The sequence below is a fragment of the Aplidium turbinatum genome, chromosome 8 (genome assembly GCF_918807975.1).
Source record: "Aplidium turbinatum chromosome 8, kaAplTurb1.1, whole genome shotgun sequence".
NCBI classification, from domain to species: Eukaryota; Metazoa; Chordata; class Ascidiacea; order Aplousobranchia; family Polyclinidae; genus Aplidium; species Aplidium turbinatum.
The window spans coordinates 14936003-14958106 of NC_137479.1; the positions used below are offsets into that span (position 1 = coordinate 14936003).

The following is a 22104-nucleotide window of genomic DNA, read 5'->3' on the forward strand; positions in this document are numbered from 1 at the left end:
ACTCCAGATTACGAACAAAAAGGTTAAAAATATTGTAAGTGCACTTCTTGAAGCAAGAAAAAAAAGATAAAATAGGTTGATAGAAAATTGATAGCATAAGTCAAAGGCTCCTCCTCTAGCAGTGTAATGTTGAAACGCCGCATTTGAATTTTTTCAAAATGTTTGGCTTGTAAATGCACTTATTATACCATACTGATTATACATACCGAGTGTTACGTTGAAGAAGTGCAACAACAACCATTGTATGACGTTATTATAGTTGAACATACATCTTCAAAACACAGGCCTGCACAATTGTTGTTATAACGTTAAATTGGAGTCTTGATATGGTATTCCTTTTCTACGATGGAGCAGCAATGCATAAGACGTTGTTGATGATTCGTTGTCTGCTGATAGCGGTCTGCCAGTTTAAAAGTATTCCGTTTTTGACTTTTTATATAAAAAAGCAGTTGTTAAAATTTGTAATTTAATTTCGGAGATTTGATTTAATCAAGATATCAGCAACTGCAATTTGAGGTGTGATCTGCTCATTTATCGAGAAAGAATTTATGCTGGTACACTTGGCTATCCTATATACATAACATGAAAGTTAAGCGTCACCGGATGGGTTTGTTTTATGCTTGTTGTTTTTTTTTGGTTGCTAGGGAAACAGTACGAAGTGCACGTCATCACTGGCGACAAGTTCAATGCCGGAACTGATGCGAACGTCTACATGACCATATATGGCGAAAACGGCGACACTGGCGAGAGGAAATTGTTGAAGTCGGAAACAAATGTCAATAAGTTTGAGAGAGGAAAGGTGAGAAAAATGGATTCTTTTAACTTTTCGAATGAGTAGTGAGTACGTATATCGTAAATGGTAGTAGATAATTGGAGCCTTGTGAATTAGTTTATTGTGGAATTTTTAAATAACACGTATTTAAACGTGACGACTTCCGCCATATGAATTGCATACAAGTAATGAAATTTATACTTTAAGTTTATGTATTTTTACTGTATGATTATCTGTCAAATTTTGACCACTTTGCAAGTGCTCACATAAAGTGCTGTGGTAAAGTCGCTGGAAATCAACCAGGAAGCAGTGAAGCACACTGCATGCAGTGTTCGATGACTTGGTCGTATGCGTGATGCGTAGACTTTGTTTGATAACGTCTTCTATTGACAACTTGAAGACTAAGGCAGCCGAGTATACGTTCGAACATTTAAACTTGTCCATCATTACTACATAAAAAAAAAAAATGACGAAACATTACGCTTTGTAGTTCTACTGAAGACAAATTGTCTTCTTCCAGGTGGATGTGTTTAAGATGGAAGCGGTGGATTTAGGGAAGTTGCGTACAGTTGACATCCGACATGACAATTCTCTTTTGAATTCCTCCTGGTTCCTGGATCGCGTGGAGGTGACTGAAGGAGACACCAACCGGAAGTACATTTTCCCCTGCGAGAGATGGTTGGCCAAAGGAAAAGATGATGGAAAGCTTTCCAGGTGAGGAAATGGCTGATGTAAACTAATCTTATTGAAATGTAAAGTCCGAAAAAGTTGAAACAAATACAGCTGTTTGTGATTTAACTTTTGCGCAGTCTTTTACACATTTTTATGCTACAGGTCGTTGCACGTCGAAGGGTACGAGGGAGAAACTTCAACACGGAGAAGTTCAACTTCCTCTGTAGGCTCGAGCGGAGCGCGGAGAAAGTCCACAGTCAAGCAGAAAGGCTCAAGTAAGTTTTGTCGTCATGCTCTAAGCATTTTTTTTTTGTGAACCTCAGAGTAATCATCCGGGAATGAGATATTCAACAAACGTACTTTAATGTGCACGTGGTTGACGTACGTACGTGATCTACGTGGAGTGGTTGTCGTACGTACTTAAGGCGTAATGAAAGAATGTTCGTTTGAGTCAGATGAGGACACATATCTTAAAACTCAAAGTTTCGAATAATAGCCCAAGTAACACATTGTCTTGTACAATTGTACATATATTATGTATTTTTGTACTAACATGAAGTTGGATTTTGTTTCTTATCATTTTAAAATTTGTTTTAATTTTCAACAGCAATTCCTTACGTCATAAAAGTACAGACAGGCTCAGATCGCGGCGCCAGCTGCGATGCGGATGCGTTTATAAAGATATTTGGACCCGAAAAGAAAAGCAAAGTCACTCGAAGGTGAAAGACAACGGTGCATGCTTGAACGCCGTTAGTCCCATTCTTACAGTCACTTTATTGGCTGAAATCGATAAACTGTTGCGTTTCCAATACGTTTATATTTTAATTGTGTTGCGTGTTCAATTTATTGAACTGACTTGCCATGTATTTTATCAATCAACAGTCAACACGATGTTGGTTTGCTGTAGTATGAACTAGTGTGGGTACCTGCAAGTCAGCATTGAGATTGTAGCCTAACCATTCTCCGACCGCCAGTGAAGCAGAAATTTGCATGATTTAGTCAATAAGGCCAAAGAATGGCTACTTTCTAGTAGCCTCTGGGTGTAGTCTGCAGAAACATCGCCAATTTGGGGGTAGTGAAGGGTTAGACTTGGCTGTCGGCCTCGAGTCAAACGACGACGGGTATTTAGTTGAGTTTTTGTGTACCTTTGTCTCAGTTTCAATAGATTTACATAGATTGTCATAAAGCAATGAGTGCCTTTAGTGAATAAATGTGATTCTAACACCTTGTTTCAGAATTGTTCTCGAACCCCCAAATGGTAAGTTCAAACGTGGGACCACGGAAACATTCGATGTGGACGCAATTGATGTTGGAACAGTGAAGAAAATCGAGGTTAGATCTTTCTCCAAGTCACCTTAGTGCTGGTGATAGGATCTTCTCAATAACCACAACGGAGAACTCATTTTTCATTCTCCATCAGTGTCATGTCCAATCGTTCAACTTGAGTTGTGACGTAAGAAGATCACGATCTCGGACATTTGTGCACAAAGAAGCTGCAAGATCAAGCAGCGCTGACTTGACTCTCGATGTATGCGCTTGACCAACGCATTTTAAGAACTGCTCTCTATTCAACAGCACCTGCTGAATGGAATAATTCACAACAGTACTTCAACATCGAGTAAAAACTTTACTCTGCCTATTCCGGTAACCGGGCCTGTGTCAGTGATTTAAAGCCTCTACAAGTACCCAAAACTGCCAGGAATAATTTATCAGAGGCTTTGTCAGTCCGGGGTTAAATATGTAAACGAACCAAGCGTAATTATTAGGGTGTTTCATTTTTTCACCATTTTTGAAATTCAAAATGCCTGGGGTCCCATCTGGTGGTATTTGGGGTAAAAAGTTTACACCCCAAATTTTTTTCAATTATGACGTCATATTGAGGTGGTCCACGAGGTTTGAAATTTTTGTACCTCAAAATCTCAAAATTTGGCCATATCTCCGGAACCGCTCATCATAGATCGACAAAATTAGTATCAAAATGCGCAGAAGGGTCGGTTTCCTATACCTGATGTAGAGAATATTAAGGTCTATCTGCTTCAGAAAAAAAGTTATTTCAAAAAATCTGATTTTCAGTCTATTTTCTCCTGATGAACAGAGATCAGGTGATCAAGGTAACAAGTTTTTCTGTATTTTTCCATCTTGGAAGCTGCTATTGCGTGATAATAGTCCTTGTTCGTTTTGCAAGAGATGAAATGGTAATTTGAAGGTATTACTATTATAATATTAATGTAACCGTTGAGTAAGAGGTATGCTGCTCACCTGCTTTAGATTAGCCTAAGTGTCATTATGGCATTAAAGTCAGATATTAGTAAGTCGATGCAAAACTTCAAGGAATTGGAGAGAAATGTGCTTCCCCTGAATCAGATAGTCAGTCACTATTTTTACTTAAGAAAGTAGCCGAAACTAATCCTAAGTTTTTTAAGAAAATACCCCATTTCAAAGATGAACTGCTGAAAGATGTAGTTGGCATATGGAACAAAGCTGGTCTTCCAGTGCTTATCAAACAGAGAAACCTAGCACTTCTGGCATACAATCTGCCAAAGCATCGGCACTACTATGTTTGAAACAGAAAAAAAGAAATGAAGTACCGTAGTTACATGTCTACATAGTAGCGAAAGCGACTCTGATGGTGACATGAATTGGGAAGATGATAAGGAATACGAGCCTCTGAAACCAGCTGTTTGGGGAAAAGTGTACAAGAAAGTACATTCTTTTTCCATACATGATAGAAGTTGTGTACTTGCTGATCGTAGGATAACTGCGGTACGCCAGCAGTCAAATCTTATGAGGTCGGTTCTTGGAAAAGATCAAGTAGCTGCCATGCTGCATCACCTTCGACAGTATACCGCCAACGACGAAAAACGAGAGAAAAATCTCTAATGGAAAGTGAGAACCTTCTCAACTCAGCTTCTGCCATGCAGTTATATTATGATGGGCGCGTTGTCGATAAAATAGATCGATACGTTTTCTTGGGTCAACTTGTTGATGATAATAATGGTTAAATGGTATGGTAATGGTATAAAACACGAAAGTGTGATTGCTGTTAAATCTTTTCCCAAAAGTGTGTCGGTCACTGCAGAACTGATTTTTGGCACCATCATTGAGTAGGCTTGCAGAGTTCACCTATTCCAAGTATATTCAGTCATGGCTGATACGACTGCTCTCAACACAGGAAAAAAGTCCGGAGTCAATACTCGACTGGTCAATTATTTTAATGATGAAGTTGGTCATGATATTCATACCCTTTAATGCATGTTCCACATGAACAAAATATATCTTTCCCATGTCATTTCTTTTGTGGACGACGCCAAGAAGGGTCCCGGAGCAATGCAAGATGGAGCTTTGCTTAACCAGATAGCAAGACTAGACAAGCCCAGTACTGAAACCTTAACACCAACTATTATTACGCAATAACAGCTTCCAAGAGTGGAAAAATACAGAAAAACTTTTATCTTGATCACCTGATCTCTGTTCATCAGAAGAAAATAGACTGAAAATCAGATTTTTTGAAATAACTTTTTTTCTGAAGCAGATAGACCTTAATATTCTCTACATCAGGTATAGAAAACCGACCCTTCTGCGCATTTTGATACTAATTTTGTCGATCTATGATAAGCGGTTCCGGAGATATGGCCAAATTTCGAGATTTTGAGGTACAAAAATTTCAAACCTCGTGGACCACCTCAATATGACGTCATAATTGAAAAAAATTTGGGGTGTAAACTTTTTTCCCCAAATACCACCAGATGGGACCCCAGGCATTTTGAATTTCAAAAATGGTGAAAAAATGAAACACCCTAGTAATTATACTTTCCAGATTGGGCACACCGATGTGGATGGCCGGTGGTTCGTTGAGAATGTTGTGATTGATCAACCGACCCTCGGAAAGACTTACAACTTCAGCTGCAAAAGGTGGTTTGCCAGGTACGGTGCAGAAGGTGATGATATTTAATTTATGTTGATATGATACTCTTGTTTATTTAGCCAGTTGATTGCTTCGACCGCTGGGTACATTGCATCAACATAAGCTACATCGACAAAAAAGTAGGCCTACTGTCGTTTGATTGATTTTAGTTTTTATAAAACTTGAAACTTGACAGATTGTAGCTTAACGTCTCAATTAGCTTAACGTCTCAATTATGATTTCTTGGATCTCCTTGTTTTGTTTTCACCACAACGCACAATCTGTTATTCTTTCAGCTGATTGAGAGTATTTTGATCATACTGATATTGGTTTATTTTACTAGTCCAGTAAAACACTACTTTCGTGACATAGGGACAGAGAGGATGGCTTAACCTCACGAGTATTGACTGTCGAAGACGCTGAGAAGATCAAATACAAAGCAAAAGCAGCCTACGAAGTGATGTTGTACACTGGAGACGTGAAGAAAGCTGGCACTGGTATGGGAATGTAACCTACGACCTGTTTGAAGCTTAAATGAGCCGGGATTAATTCAGCCAATCGCTGCGTCCCCTTCGAATGTGTCGTTAATTTTCTTGTGATGTCATATCCGCGTGGTATCGACGGCTAATGACCTTTCGAACATTGGGAAGACGTTTTAATTACTCGACCACTCAAGAGACGATAAAGTGAATTTGTGCAATTTCGTATGTGTATTTCATGCTATAATCAAATCAATGATATTTCGGTTGTTTTGTTGACAAAACTTTGCAAACAGACTGCACTATCACGTTGGACATACACGGGGCGAAAGGAAGCGCAACGGGAATCATGATCCGAAAATCTGAACATGCGGAAATACTCCTGGAGAGAGGGTCCGTGGATGTTGTCGATGTAGAAATCGATGACATTGCTCCTCTGAAGATGATACGACTCTCTCAAGATGGAAAAGGACAACGACCGGATTGGTTTTGCGAAAAGGTGCAGCTTTATTTTTGTTGTCCTTTTCATCTTAGGACATCTTCAAAATTAAAGTCGATCGAGTGAAGATCTTGAACCTTAAGCTCTTCCTTTTTTAACTTCAGGTTGAGCTTCGAGAGATTGAGTCGGGCAAGGTGACAGTGTTCCCATGTGGTACTTGGCTTTCAAAAACTCTGGGGAACAGAAAGCTCTACGGTGAATTCTCTGCCTCAGTTAAAGGAAAGTCTATTGTGAAGAAAACCGATTATCGGATTAAAGTGAAGACCACCGACCGCAGGGGAGCAGGAACGGACGCAAATGTCTTTTGCATCCTCTTTGGTATGACCACAAAATTAGCTGTACGAAAAGGAAACTTGATAAACTACTTTGGGTTGGGTTTAATGAAATTCAATGTCTGCAGATTTTGATTATATCAATGTGAAAAAGATTTTGCTAGCTGGCGTTGTGAAAATTAACGAAGACGCAACGTTGGTTCGATACGTTTTGCGGTGTTTGAAGCGCCAAAGACTCTGCATATGACATGTGCACACCAAACGACTCTTCTACTATCAAGGGCACACTTTCACTGTCCTTCTTGCTGTTTCGATAGTTTGATATTTAGTTTCATTTGTATGTGTTGTATGCTTTCTCACCAATGCAATTTGTATGCTCGATCACTTATCACGGTGTTAGGACACGTTTGTTGGGTTGTTTGTTTTCTCACATTTTTTTATTTTATTTACGATTATGTCCGAAGGTTTAATATTTAGACAAAGTTAACAGGAAGGCAAGAAAGCCACATTCAAGCATGTCATTGAGAGTTTTGCGAAAATGCAAATTTCTTGCCACAACATTAATTTCTTTCCTGAGAATTGTATGTAAACTTGTACTGACCTTGAAGGGGCGAACGGTGACACCGGAGAACTGCGTTTAAAGGAATCTGAAACTCACAAGAACAAATTTGAGAAAGATTCAACAGATGTTTTCACCTTCAAGGACAAGCTGTCTGTTGGAGATTTGCAAAAAATTCGAGTTTGGCACGACAACAAAGGTCTTAGTGCAGGTATATGTGAAATTAGCGTTTTCCATTGAAAACGTGTCAGACGATAATTCTTTGTAGAAAATAGCGTCACAGGTTTTGTTAAAATGTAGCATTTACATTAAAACCGCTAACTTTTATTAAACTGTATAACAGGTTTATTTCTACCTACTTCATCGCGAACAACGAGATTGCTTTTAGGAGAGGGATAGGCTACATTATTTTTTTAATTTTTGATTAAAAATCTTGCACTATCAACATAAAAGAAAAAGTGTTTCGTTAAAGCACTAAAAATTGTGTTTTAAGGGACCCTGTTCTCTTCTTGTAAGATCACGTTTGCGATTTCTTTGCGCTAATTCGGTATTATTTTTGTATGTTAGATGTATCTGGCAACACTTGACTGACTTTGTTCATCCAGGATGGCATTTAGAGTTTATTGAAGTTGAAGATCTGTCCAGCGGACACATGGACATTTTCCCCTGCAACCAATGGTTGGCTGACGACGAGGGGGACAACCAAATCATCAGGGAATTATTCTGTGCCAGGCCTACATCTGCTGGTGCCCGGAGTAGATCCGGTGAGTTTGCTGTCATTGATACAAAAATGTCAACGCTTTGATTTGTTTACAAAAGTAACGTTTTTTATGGCTTTGCAATATGTGAAAGTTTAATTTATTTTTAAATCTCTCCTTTATCTTTCTACGTTGATTTACAACACGTTTTGCGTTTGTTTTTTTTGTTCCAATTTTTTTTAATGTGATCTGTGATTTAGAAAAAGTTTGACGTGTGGCTGATGACCTGTGCTTCCAGACAATCCAAACATTACATCATCAAATAGTAGTTTTCATTATTACAACGTGTAGATTCTCCACGTGGACGAGAGACATACACTGTGTCAGTTGTGACCAGTGATAGGGAGACTGCAGAACCGTCTGGAGATGCTTGGATAATTCTGTTCGGAGAGTCTGGAAAAAAATCAAAGAAAACACGTCTTGAAAACGGTAGTGGAAGAAAGATGAAGCTTGGAAGAGGACAGATGAGTGACTTTGTTGTCGAATCGAAGGATCTTGGAAAATTGAAAGAGATTTCACTGGGATTAGCAGGTGTGTCCAATTATCGATGTCAAACTGGTTATAGATGATTTTTTCCAGTAAATGATGTATTTTCGAAGAAAATTGGTGTAGATATCATCATCACAATGTGAGAAATTAAACCTGCTGTTTTTCCTGCAATTAAACCTGCTATTTTTCTGCGTCATGAACAGAACGCGAGCGTTGGCACGTGAAGGAAGTGACGATAGAAACCAACAGCGGTGACATGGTTCAGTTCTTTTGCAACGCTTGGGTGGATAATCGTGACGGGAGCAACACCAAAGGTCGACTGTTCCAGCCCTCGTCGGCCGGGGGTCGAATGACGTCATTGCCGAGTCTTGTAAAATATGACGTGACGGTGGTGACGGCTGATGCAAGAGGTAGAGGCCTACTAGTTACCAACTGACTTGGTTACGGAGTGTTGTTTCGTCTACTTGCCTTTCACAAGAGCGCCAGTCCAAGTAATCCTCACACACTTCATGTGTGAAGATTAGAGTGTTTCATATTTTCATCATTTTCGATTTTTGAAGAGTCTGTGGTTTGATTAAGTGGGATTCTGGGTAAAAAATCAACATCTAAAACTTCGCTCATTATGACGTCATAAAGTTGTGGGGCACGCCCCTTGAAGTTCCGACTACCCTATTATTTACGTATTTCAAAGACATAGCGATCTACATTCTACAATCTACATACACAGGTCTTGAGAACGTGCAAACTGGAGGCCTGACTGAAGGCCGATGTAATTTCGATTTTGAACTCTAAGCTAAATTTACTTTATAATCTCTTTGAAATGATAGTTTTGGGAATCCAAATTACCAACGTGTGATCAATGAATCTCAACCACTGCAAAATTCTTAATTTTACGTTAAAAATGACAATTTTTTTTCAATTGCCAGTGTTGCCAGACGCTTTTTGGATTTCCAGCACGTGCTAAAATCTAGTCCGTTATTTGAATTGTAACAATAGCGCAAAAGTAACTCAAAATCACACAGAATATACACAAAGACTATACTTAATAATTAATACCGTACTCAAATGATTAACTTACGTTAGCGAATTTGGCTACTGACAGATCGACCTTCAGTCAAATTTTACTGCACGTTGTCATGGCCTGTGCATAAAGCTTGCCATGTTCGAAGACTGCTTATCGTAATCGGTATTGTGACAAAATCGGTGTCAAAATGGAAATTATTCTTGTTTACTTTTATTGTTAAAGCTCACTAAAAAACTTTAATTGTTATGTTGTCATTGATTGCGTATGCCTGTAACGTAGTCTTCTTCATCCCAGGTGCTGGCACCGATGCGGATGTCACGTTAACGATCTACGGGGAGAACGGGGACTCCGGCAAGCGACCCCTGAAACAGCGACTCCGCGACTTGTTCGCGAGAAATCAAGCAGATAAATTTAATTTTGAAATGTTGGATCTTGGAAACTTGACAAAAGTACACAAATAGCTTTTTTAGTTTAATTTTTGCTTGCACCTTTTTCTAATTTTATTATGCCTCTTTTTCTACATTCTTTTTGTATTTCTTTAGTTTAATCAACGGCCTGAGGTTTATGTTAGAAAAGTTTTGGAAACCACCTCAACTTATCCACAATATATCCAATAAAGCTGTAACTTTTTACATATTTTTCCGCTGCTGAAATGCATCTTACTTTCTACAGTTTCAGCGAGTTTCAGCAGTGTCAAAAGTTCAATATTTTCAATGATAGTTTCCACCGGTTTTCTGGCTCTTACTGCGTTCATTCTTACTATTCTGATGATCAAAAATTAAATGAAACTGAATGGACTGTTTTACGTTTCATTTCTCATATTTTGTGATGTTATCCATGACGTCAATCCTTGTTCAGTGACGGACAACCATTATCTATTTCTGACAAGTTATTAACCAAGAGTACACTTCTTCTACTAAACTGTACGGTTAGATTAAGTATTTTTGGAGAGATGTCGCTTTGAGCTAAAATTGTTTTAGATACGACTGGAACACAACGACTCAGGCCTCAACCCTGATTGGCTGTGTGATCGCGTGATGATACGTAACACTGCGACTAGCCAATCATGGACCTTTCACTGCGGGGAATGGATTGGCAGCGAAAAAGCAAATCGGCTTTATGTGGATCTTGTACCAACCAGTTTGCACTAGCTGTGACCAATGAAGGGTGTCACATGATGCAGGGAGAACGGTTTCTTTTTCAATAATTTAACGTTTCTGTAAGCGTTGATCCAATCAAAATATTTGTAGTCTGTGCTATGTAGCTATAGGCTACGACATTGCTGAACTATAACGTGGCAGGCTGAAATTGCTATTTTGTATTCTCATCTTCGATCATTATTTTTTCTAATGAGCTTGTTGAAAGCTTTTTATCAGTTTGAAATTTGAAAAGTCAAGACTATATTTTGCAAGCGCTTACAATTAACAAGAATTGCAAAAGACTTCGATACTGTTTGTTGGGGTTATTTCACTATTGCAACTTTGTGTTTTGTGGTCAGGGAAAGAAAAATTAATCTCTATTGTCAGATATCAAATCCACAACAGTGAGCTGGTGGGTACCAATTACTTTGCATTCTGCGACTATGATTGCGGTTTTGCACGTGGATATTTAGCACTTAGCTCATTTAGCCAAAATACTTACAAGCTTTCTTAGTTTTGTTCACTTCGAATAGTTTTGTTGCTTTATTTACTACAACTGTTTGTTTCCGCATTACTTTTCACACCAAATCATTCTCGAAAGATAACTTTCCTTTCATGCTTTGGGGAACCTTTCAGTGATATAACTTATTGCAAAACTTATTCTTTATGTTTTATAGACATCGCAAAACTATATGAAATTCAGCATTTGTGGTACCGTAGGCCTATTGTACCGGTACGTGTTAAGTTGCTGTATATCATGAGAAACAATGTTCCTGCAGGTGGTTTGATTTTTATCCACCTAGGCTAAATATTACAACTTTTTTTCATTTGATACTTTGACTAATTCTTCCCATTTTATTTTTATTTTCAAGTATTTTGTCGTTGCTCTAATGATGTGATTGCCTTTCAGTTTTTCTATGATCTTTATGCATGTTTTAAGAAAAGCAGTTCTTTATCATGTGATGATATTTTAAACGCATTTGAAATTGTCTAAGTTGTGCTTTTTTATCCTTTTTACAGATTTAATTAGTGAATGGCATACTTGAATAGCCTGTATCATTGTTGTTTTATTATTATAGTTTTCTACAAATTGAAGTTGTGGTTTTGTTTACGTGTGGTCTCAGCATATCAAGGATCATTTTCTTAGACAGTGTGTTGCTCTTGCCGTCATTTAAATCACTTGCTCTTGCCAGGCGAGCGAGGCAGTAGTTTGAAGTTTCCATTTGCAAGCCTAATACTGCCGGCAACTGCCTTTGCCATGTATCAGATGCTGTTGAAACGTCATCACTTTTGCGACCTCTTGCTTCGCTACTAGAACTCACGTGGCGAGTATAGCGTTGACAAGGGATATTTTGACCCCTTTTGACCCGGGATGATTTTGGGGTCTCCAAGCCTTTCCAGAACGCCTAGGAAGTTAAAGAAAACGTTGCACAAACTCCATCGTATCAGTGCATTTATAACAATGTGTTGTCTGTGGGGCCTATAGGAATGTCATTAGTACCAGGACTAAATTAGCTTCGTAACGGTCCTGCCCGTGGCTTGTCACTTGTTCACAAAAGTAACATCTATCTAATGACCTGATGTGGTTAAACAATCTTGCGCGACCTGTAAAGCAATCGCTTCTCACTTCATCGCCGAATTCAAATTACAACGTCTGCTGGAGTACGATATGTTAGGTAGGAAATTAAGCTTGTCTCCGCCCAATCCTGTCCGTATGTAGGCACCATTGATGACGTAGCATCAATTTTAGGAAATAGACAAGTGCGACATTAAATGAGTGCACAACGCTTCACCATATAAGCTTACGCCTATGCCGGGATAGTCTCCGCCTCTTGTTCCCCAAATGAAGTTTATTAGAGCCAGAATTTTCATTGCAGTGCAAGATATTTTCTTAGGTTGATCTTGACGCTTTTTTTATGCTTTGTATCCAGTTAAGCTTTTCCAGGGATATCTAGAGAAGGGGATACGAAGGCTTTTAATACGTCTGACAATAGAAGGGCTACTGTTTATCGTAAATAATCTCTGTTTACCGTAAAATTATAATAGGTACCGATAGTAGTTTAATAAATCTTGTTATGGTAATCTGCATTGCGCTATTAGCATCAGCCATTGATACTAATTGCATGCTCATGGTTACTTGTTAATTCAACTACCCGAATACTTGCTTCACATCTAGCCTACTGCAAAGGTTTTGTTAAGAAAAACAGCTTACTGGTACCTTTTCAACTGTCTTTTTAAAGAAGTATTCTTTGAATATGCTCTATGTAACATTTATTAACTGTCTTCTACAGCTGACTGTACCAGCTACACTATAAAACTTTCTGCAATTTTGAGAAGAACTGCTTGTTTAACGCGCTGCAAATACCGCCCTGGTAGTGTCATAAGAATAAGGCAATCGCTGTGAGCCTTCACATCCCCTTCTCTAGATATCCCTGAGCTTTTCATGTGAAAAGCTGCCATTACTGTTTTAGTTTCACTCGTCAATTATGGAGGTAGGCCTAAGCTGAAAGTATTTTCAGAATAGTTTGTCTCTAATGCAATTCCATATTACAATAGCTAGTAGCGATTCAAAAGGGGAATTTGGTCACGCATGGTGGCCTATCTCTTATAAATCGAGAAAAACATCTTTTTTTTTAACTTGGCGGCATTGGGTACATAATATGTGTGGGGTAAAACCAAATGGAGTTATGTCCAAAATCATCAAACTGAGATAACAGCAAAAATTGTTTGAATGTTTTTGATATCTCACAAACCTTACAACCATGCCATGCTCTCCTTGTTTTGCAAACCTGGAGTGCTGAAAAGAACTACGCTCAAAAACCGAGACACTGCAATAAAACTAAAAGTGGACATAACCCAGTTTGGTTTTACCTCAACGAATTATGTTTATAGCAGTGAATTTAAGAACTATTTTTTTACATGCTTTTCAAAATTAAAAAATATAGCAATTCTCCTGAGTAAACACATTATTAACTCAACAAGATTATAACTGAAGTAGCCAACTGCAGTAATTTTAACTGTGAGGTGAAGTGAGTCCTGAATACCAAATAAAGAAAGGAGAAAATATACAGATTTTCAAAAGTTTACTAAAAACTACGGAGCACTATAAAAACTTTCGTCTACTCTAGCCTACAAATAAGTCATTGAAATTCTTTGTGGTCGCGAAACAAATTTATTTGAAAGTTAACTGCAATTGTAAGCCAAACCTTGCAACTCAAAGTCCCGCCCAAACTTCTTTTAAAATCTTTTTTTTTTACTTGATGAATGTGCTCAAGCTCAACTGCAAAAGTGTGTCTCTTGAAAAAAAAAACAATATTAGACCTCAACGTAGTCTGTACAAGAAGCGACCAGTATTTTGTCAAGACATCCCATTGAACGATTTGCTTCTTTGGACTTTAACCTTTTCATTTTGCCTGAATTTATGTTTTGTCAAAACTCAGGTGCCTTCCCAGCATTTGTTTTCTTGATCCTCTACTGGTAAGAGCCAACATTAAAAGGCTTAATTCAAAATTGTAATTGACGTCCACACATAAACTGAATCAATTCTACATACAAGATCATTTGCGAGGCAGTTGTTGCTGCTAATATGTCCGCCCTGGTTTCTTATTTCTAAACAAATGGCATTACGTTGCCACCCCTACTATGAAATGATAAAATTGATCCCTCACTCAATAAATTCTGGAAGTTTAAAAAAGCTTTGTTTTGCTGATTAAAGGTTTTTCAATAAAACAGTTTTACATAGAATTTGAAATCAATATTTTCACTGTATTTTGTTTTTCAATCTCTGAGGCAAATTTACAGACTATTTATTCAAATAGTTTTCACCCACACTTTTCCACCCAATTATAAACTACGTAGGATGTGTGTCGCTTATTGAAACTTAAGGGCAAGCAAGCAAGAAAAAATACGCTCCAGTGCGAACAACTCCTCAGGTCTGCTTGTACCGACTGCTGTCTTATATTCGTCACCAGCCATTATTCTGCAGTGCAGTCCAACGTTATCATAATTCTACTGTTTAGCCTACTTTCAAGTTTTAATATTATTAGCATAATTCAACTGTTTCAAGTTTTATTAATTCATTTCCAATGCGCCTGGCAGCACCGGCGTATGAATATTTTGGTGATAAAACACACTAGCATGGCAATAATCGCTTTTTTCAAATTGACACAACTTGGGATAGCACGTCCTTGTCTCGGCTATCTGATGACATCGACTTGTATGCTGGGTAATCAATAAAGAAATCTTTTTGGAGAAACAACAGTAGTGCTCTATCTATGTATACAGAATGTTAGCTTAGCCACTTCTGTTACATGCTCTCAGCAGTCTGGCAGCTGGTTAAGCAACTAAGAAGCTTGTAGTTGGATGGTATTGATGTTATTAGATGGATAATATTGGAGGCACCCAGAGTTCTGACTACATCTGTTTCTGACTTTTTAACTTCACTCAGTTGTCTGAATGCTTATGTAAGTAAATTGCGGGTTTGCAACCTTCGCTTTTTGCCGCAATTTTTGCACGAGTTTTTGAAAACCATCATTGAATGACTGCAACAACTTAAAATGCTAGCTCACTCCGTGCATGAAGGGAACGCAAATGTATTGAGAAAGTAGATTTCCAGTACTTGAGATAGTAGTTTATTAAGTGTGGTAAGAGGCCTTCTCTCTGTTGCCAGTAGCTTGAGTATTTTAATCTCATTCCAAAAAAGATCAATTGTGGATAACTTTTATTGACAACATTCGTCTCTCACTGATCAATAGGGATTTACGATTTACAACAGTTCAAATACATTTTTCAACGTTTTTTAACGAAAGTAGAGATTGCACGAATAACCCAGTGACAACTTTTCTGAAAACAGCAAAAGATGAGATGTTGTGTTTCAATAACAAATTACATTAATTTAAATCCAATCAATGTTGTCGTGAGTGACGTAAATTCGTGCAATTAACTATGTAGGCTAAAGCTGCTTTCCGCCAAACTCACTTTCCACATGCAGACTGGAAAAGTTCACATAAACGGTCACGGTGGTCTTCGTGCATATGACTGTTACATACAAGACTAACAAAGGCCTTTTCTAGTCTGCAGGCTTGCTTCATTGCGTACGTGTCAAGGGGATTGTACAAAATAGCATTATCAAGTATGAGACGAATGTGATCCATTAGTTTCCACAAGTTGTACGAGTTTTCATCTTCCAGTCTATGCAATTGTATCACGATGCTTTCTTCTTGAGATATATCAATCTTTTGCAAGATTTTTCTCAGCCACATAGGATTTTTAACAATCTCATGGTAGTCTGGAAGGTCTGCCGGCTTGACAGGATCTCTAAATAAAGAAATATTTTAAGGTTTATTTCTAGCAAAAGAGATTCACTCCAGAAAAGCGAAAACAATTCATTTTAGTACCTATTTGAAAAAAGTAATCTTTAGTTGGCAAGCAGCGTTTTCTCTCTCTCTATTTCAGTGGTTCTCAAACGTTTTTCTTTGCGACGCCTTAGGAAAAGTTTGGTGGACTTGCGACGCACCCAGCGATAGGAATTTCAGTTTTCAGTAATTATTATTTATTTCTCAGTGTTTACCATATTTAATATTCATAGTAGAAATGAATAAAAGAAACTTGTATTGCTTTTTCATATCTTGTAAGCGTAAACGACACAAAAATAATTAAAACCCTCGAGTGTTTAATACGTAAACGATAAGTAGGAGTAGTCATTGCGTAATTTTTTTATATAGGCTATACCTGAGAAAAATTTTCAAATAGCTTCACAACAAAAAGTATCTTATCAGCCTGTACCTTTATCTATGGTCTCCCCACACTCTTTCTTTGATTTATCAATAAAGATTGCGTTACTATCCTAAAAAGAAAAACTTGCTTGCAAAGTAGCCTTCTAAGTGCACTTATGTTATTCATATGGACATACCTGAATAAGCGTGTAAACTTATACTTCATCAATTCCTGAACAATACGACGGCATTTGTTAGCTTCTCCCTCTGGACTCATGTCATCCATAGACTCTTCATCGGTAGTTGTCTCGTCGTCAGATAACCGACCAGTGCACACTTCTTCTTCTTCATCAGTATCAGTTTCTGTTTCGCTTTCACTTTCTAATTCAGATTCCGTTTCCGTTTCAGTTTCGGTTTCTGTTTCAGATTCTTCCAACTGCTTCATCTTTTTTTTCATATCTTTCTGGCGGGGCAGAAATGTTGGCATCGGCTTGATTACAGGCATCCATTTTACTACACGCCTCCCACAAGTTACAGGCTTTCTGCATTGAATAGTTGTTTTTCGACGCCGTGTCACAGGTTTTCGACGCCGTGTCACAGGGGCCCGACATTTAGTCACAGGCTTTTGACATCGAGGTATTTTTTTCCGACACCGAACTACTTTCTTTCGGTACTTAACTTTTTTCCGACATCTCCTCCCCGCTCTATTGGTTGGAGCGTCTGTAACGAAAGCAATGGCTCATTGATAACACTTGGCTTCAAAACATCAACGCTATTAATACTAGTGCTGTTCAAAATGAAGATTTTTGGAAAAGACGAAACAAAATTTTGCACTATGAAAGGGGTTTCAAAACATTTTTTTACAAGAAAAATAACAAAAATTACAATTTTTGAAATATTTTGGTTTTTAAAATTTGGCAAATCGTTTGAACAAGAACATGGCGCAAAGTACCAGAGATGAACATGGCCTCGAATTTGAATTTAAATCCTGCAGGATTTGGTGTCAGTCACCGAATTTTGATCGGATTTAAATTTAATTATTTTAACTGGATAGAGATTTGGACCTGCTAATTTGGATACAATATTACTTTAACCCTTTGCGGTCCACCTACATCCCTGGGATGGTAAACAAAACTATGTAATGCGCCAATGCGGTCCACCTACATCTCTGGGATGACTTTTGTGTAGGCCTACAGCGGTTTTACAGGTCAATCTACATATTACGAAAATTAAATTTTTTTTTATCGATTTTGGTACATTGTAGATGGTATTTATTAGGGTTATTCCTCTAACTTAGGTTAAATTGAAGTTAAGTTTATATCAATAATCTTTCAGAATTGTTTATAATAAAATGGCTGCTAGAAACTTTGGTACTAATGATGTGCTTGAAATGCTTGATTTTAAAGAAGAAAATCATTCAGACATGGAAGTTGATAAAGAGAGTGATTTTTCTTATTCAGATGTGGAAATGAGTGATGATGGGAGCTCTGATCCAGATGAGGACTCAGACAGAGATGGATCTAACTGATGATGATGATGAGGTAGTCTGTAGCCTAATGGATGGAGAGTATGGCATGATAATGACAGTGATTTTCCTCATCACCCATTTACAGCTACTGATGGGGGACCAAGCTTGGAACAGATCCCAGAAACAGAATTGGAATATTTTCAGAATTATATGTCGGATGAGATGTTTATGGAAATTTTGGTGGCAACAAATGCATATGCAACTATACGACTAAGCCAATGGCAAGGATGGCAAGATAAACGCTTGATACTGATGCTCAGCACCTGGCACAATGCGGACACTGCACCTCACCGTCGTTGGTGAAATGGGAGGCAGGAAGATGTAGAGAAGCCTGATGTGATCTGTGATTATACTGCAAATATGGGCGCAGGTGATCGTTCTGATCGTTACTGCGCATCATACTCCTTCACACGAAAAACGCTGCGGTGGTGGAGAAAGCCGTTTTTCTGGTTGGTTGAAGTATGAATGGTTAACTCATTCTTGGTTTACAAGGAGATGCACCAGCTTTCAGAATCAAGGCACCTACAATATAGAAACAAGGTGATTGTGCAACTTATAGGTGACGTCCGCAACAGGAACCCCAAACGAGGAAGGCCAAGTGGAAGTGATTCTGCTGAACGCCTCAATAAATTACCGCATTTTATCGCAAAAGGACCAAGAGGTCACACCAAGAATTGTATGGTTTGCAGCACCAAAGAAAACAAAAAAACGTCTTTTTTCTTTTGTGAAACTTGTCAAAGAAAACCTGGACTTCATCTGGGAGAATGTTTCAAAAAATATCACACCCAGGTGCCCTACTAAGACTGACCGTAGGCCGGGCGTCACACAGGAGTTCACCGGAAAAATTCAACAATGTGATACTTTGACTTGTGTACAAGCTGCATTTGTGTTTGAATATACGTCAGAAGTGTTTGAAAGTTGTGATACCTTTTGTCTAGAAAAACCATGATGCAAAATTGCGAAAGTAGCTGTTGAGAAAACGCTAAAAAAATTCAAATTAAAAAAAATTCGACAAAAAAATTCACAAACGTAATCTACACATATTAAACTACCCAAAAATGTACTTTAAAAAAAATCGGACCTGTGGTGACCGAAACTCTGAAAAAAAGAGGACCGCAAAGGGATTGTCTTCGTAAAAATTATCAAAATATTGTTGCTCTTCATTTTGTATTGGTAAACTCGTTGTATTAAAAGCTTGTAGTAGCCTACATGCTATGGGACTCAGTGCTTTTCCACCTGTGGGATAATGAGCACTTGTGCGGATGAAAAAAAAAATAAAGTGCGGATGACAAACGTGATGCGGATAAGGAGGATGGGAATTCTATGAGATTTTTATGTTTTGTTATATGCTATAATTCAAATAAACCTAATAATGCGTTGTTAGCGATGGTCGTATATGTCTTTGGTGTCCGTGCTCAAGCGCACACCCCGAGAATCAAACCAGCGCTACTTGTTCTATCCTCAAGCAGTTTCTTTGTGTGCAAAGGTGTGCGCTAAATCCGGGCGATATTGAGATATTCGGTTATCTGGTATGCTTAGTAAGTATTACACCACTCCACAGTACAAAAATGGAAAATTTATATATTCAAGCTGATATCCAAAATTCTATACCAAAAAAATTCAAAATTTGAAAGAAGAATCCTGCACTTCCTGCAGTCACAACCTGAAAAGTTCGAGACACTCCAGATCTTCATGTCTGCATAAATGGAATAGACTCTGAAGCAGCCTATCAAATCAACGAGCTCTCAATTGCACATTTTGCTTGATAGTTTTGAAGGTTATCTTCTCAGTCATCAGAATAAGAAACAAAGCTGTGCAGTTGAACCCTTTCGACCAACAGCAGCCTACCCAACGAAACCTCTGGGCCCTATTTTTAGAAATGATTTTGTTAGCTAGCGTTTTTAACCGTGAAAAACACGTTGAACTTTGGGTCGAGTTGTGGATAGATCTTATAAATATCTGGCGATTCAAGTACGGTAATCAAAGTTCTTGTGCAAAATCTTACTACAGTCTACTTAGGCTACTTAGCTAAAGCGGGGCTTAGTAGACTAGTTGATGTATCAAAACGAGAAAAGGGAGCTGTCTTCTTCACAAGGCACTTGATGACCTAATGCGGGGAGCTTTGAAGCAAAACGCTTTGTCTATCTGATCTGAAATTTCCGGAAATGTTCAACAGCAGATGAGTCATTATTATTATTAGCCTGCTTCGATATTTGAATAAAAAATGTTAATTCCTTTTATGCACATTAATTTTTGTTGTTGGTAATTAAACAAAATCTCTCCCACGTTCTTTAAAGTGCCCTCGGTCTACTTACGTGGAGCAGGAGGAAGTGAAGTAAATGAGAGTTGAATTTCAAATCAATACATTGCATTTAGCCTACCACTGGTGTTAAAATTGGCGTATGTACATAATTTTAATGAACAAACCCTTCCATTTTTGTTTCACAGATAAGGAAAGCAAATTGCTGCAAACCAACTCTGGTTGATTTGTGCGGATGAAATTTTTTAGCAATAAAAAAGTGCAAACCGTGTTTTTAAAGGTGGAAAAGCACTGCTATAGGTCATGTATTCAAACGTAGGCTATTGCTATTGGCCCAATTGTGGTTGATCGAAAATAACCGTTCGTTTCTTTCCATATTGCACTGCAAGGTCTGTTTAAATTTAAGTGCTAATAAGCTTCCGTTTAAAATGTCCCTCACTTTTAGACTTATGTTAGTTTATTGTCAGATTTTACCGGATTTGGATTTTACAATAGGCCTACTTTCGGGTTTTAAACTTTAAAATCAGTACATTTCTGCAACATACACTTGTTCATCTTTCGTTTCTTGCGTTTTATTTTGAGAACAGCAAAGAAGTTTTGTCTATTTCAAAACAAAACGCAACTATGTACTGTAACACAAGAAACATTGTTTTAAAATATTTTCGATATACGTTGCTGGACTTAATATTACACTTTGTAATCGAACATTCTGTGAAGACGAAATATTTGAAACAGTTTTAACTTGAACTGTGGTTGAGCTTGAAGGAAGAAAATTGTACATCTTGTTGCGGAAAAAGTGCTTGCGATCGTTATAGAATTTTAACTTAAGTTTCATACAGGCCTTGGCAGTATTTATTATTTTGCTATTTAAATCATAAATTTGTATTTTATTTTTATCCATATAGGCTTGAGAAGTCAGTGACAAAAATTTGAAGAGCACAAACATTAAAAACCATATTTTTTATGTTGTTCATTTAATAAAATTTCTGTGACCAAAAGAAGGTTTTATACTGTCAGTGTCAAACCACTATTTTTAAGAAGTAACTACTCTATTTAAATTATTATTTAAATCTAGACTTCACCTTGATTGAAATCGTCGCTCTCGCTATCAGTGTCGCTGTGTTTCTGGAAAGTCAAACCTTCAATTTTTTGAGTTAGTTGTTCCACATGATTTTCATCTTCTTGTGTTCCTACCTGTTCATCTAATCAAAAAAAAATTCTAAATTTTCAATTGTTGCTAACGGTTTTTATCCAATTCAGTTGCTGTAGTTTAACGTTAATTCGTTTCTTTATTTTGCTTATCGAGTTCGCGGTGGTCAATTATTTTTAATTTGTAATTATGATTATTGAATTATTTTCAATTGTATGCTATAAGGTATACAACGCAACTTGTAAATGTACCAAAAAACTAAAATGAATTAAATTGAATAAATTAAAAAGCTTTTTACAAACTACCATATTGCTCTCAAGTTATCTCAACTGTTCAACGTGAAAATGACTATCGCTGCTGCGAAAATCCTCACTCAAGCGCATGGCTATGCGATAGACTTTGCGCATGCGAGATCATTGCGCCTTCGGAACTGCAAAGTTTTGGCCAGAACTACGAGTATAAAACCACTTCCCATCTGCAATAGCGGAAAGAACACAAAATGTATCAAATTTTAGAGTTTTATCTAAGACAAAAATTTAAAAAATAAAAAAATAAAAACTTTTTGCACCGACCTTCTCCCTCCTTCTCCTGGTGCTCCGCTTCTGCATCCTCTCCCTTATTCATATCTGCATAGTTCTTTTTTCCTGTTCCTATCCTGGGAGTATCCACTCATTTTTGAGATTTGTTAAGTTACTGTGAAATAGTGACGCAACTATGTAATTTATGACGTCACACGTTAATGTTCCAACGTCAGTGAGTTTCTGTGGGGCAATAAACGTAACAGCAACATAAAACTGAGCGAAATCATTATTATCAGTGGCGCCGGCAGGGGGGCAGCTTCCAGTGCCGGATTAAGGGTCTGCTGGCCTGTAGGCACGTTTTATA

At 37.7% G+C, this 22104-nt stretch overlaps 2 protein-coding genes across 2 annotated transcripts in view; one reads left to right on the plus strand and one right to left on the minus strand.

Moving 5' to 3' along the window:
* LOC145775503 (lipoxygenase homology domain-containing protein 1-like) overlaps positions 1–11656 on the plus strand; it is a 34904-nt gene extending 23248 nt beyond the window's left edge. The window contains exons 41-55 of the mRNA XM_082586799.1: positions 645–799; positions 1293–1486; positions 1607–1719; positions 2052–2163; positions 2680–2776; positions 5262–5368; positions 5721–5845; positions 6124–6326; positions 6431–6644; positions 7207–7368; positions 7763–7921; positions 8207–8446; positions 8608–8814; positions 9723–9877; positions 10409–11656. Of these exons, the coding sequence (XP_082442925.1) occupies positions 645–799; positions 1293–1486; positions 1607–1719; positions 2052–2163; positions 2680–2776; positions 5262–5368; positions 5721–5845; positions 6124–6326; positions 6431–6644; positions 7207–7368; positions 7763–7921; positions 8207–8446; positions 8608–8814; positions 9723–9877; positions 10409–10579 (2414 nt within the window). The 3' untranslated portion in view covers positions 10580–11656. The remainder of the gene's footprint in view (positions 1–644; positions 800–1292; positions 1487–1606; positions 1720–2051; positions 2164–2679; positions 2777–5261; positions 5369–5720; positions 5846–6123; positions 6327–6430; positions 6645–7206; positions 7369–7762; positions 7922–8206; positions 8447–8607; positions 8815–9722; positions 9878–10408) is intronic.
* A 3614-nt stretch (positions 11657–15270) lies between these two features.
* LOC145775594 (uncharacterized) lies at positions 15271–21880 on the minus strand. Its single transcript, XM_082586908.1, has 4 exons — positions 21792–21880; positions 21152–21271; positions 16479–17001; positions 15271–15883 (listed from the first exon to the last, which is right to left on the minus strand). The coding sequence occupies exons 1-4, from the start codon at positions 21841–21843 to the stop codon at positions 15541–15543; spliced, it is 1038 nt and encodes a 345-aa protein (XP_082443034.1). The 5' UTR covers positions 21844–21880; the 3' UTR covers positions 15271–15540.
* Between the last annotated feature and the right edge of the window lie 224 nt (positions 21881–22104).

Excerpts from the sequence above, each read along its gene's own strand:
- LOC145775594 (XM_082586908.1), bottom strand. The coding sequence starts at position 21,843 with ATGAATAAGGGAGAGGATGCAGAAGCGGAGCACCAGGAGAAGGAGGGA. Across the intron at positions 21,272-21,791 it reads CCAGGAGAAGGAGGGAGAAG|ATGAACAGGTAGGAACACAA; the intron begins GTCGGTGCAAAA and ends TTTTTTGATTAG. Across the intron at positions 17,002-21,151 it reads GAGCGACGATTTCAATCAAG|ACGCTCCAACCAATAGAGCG; the intron begins GTGAAGTCTAGA and ends CTTTCGTTACAG.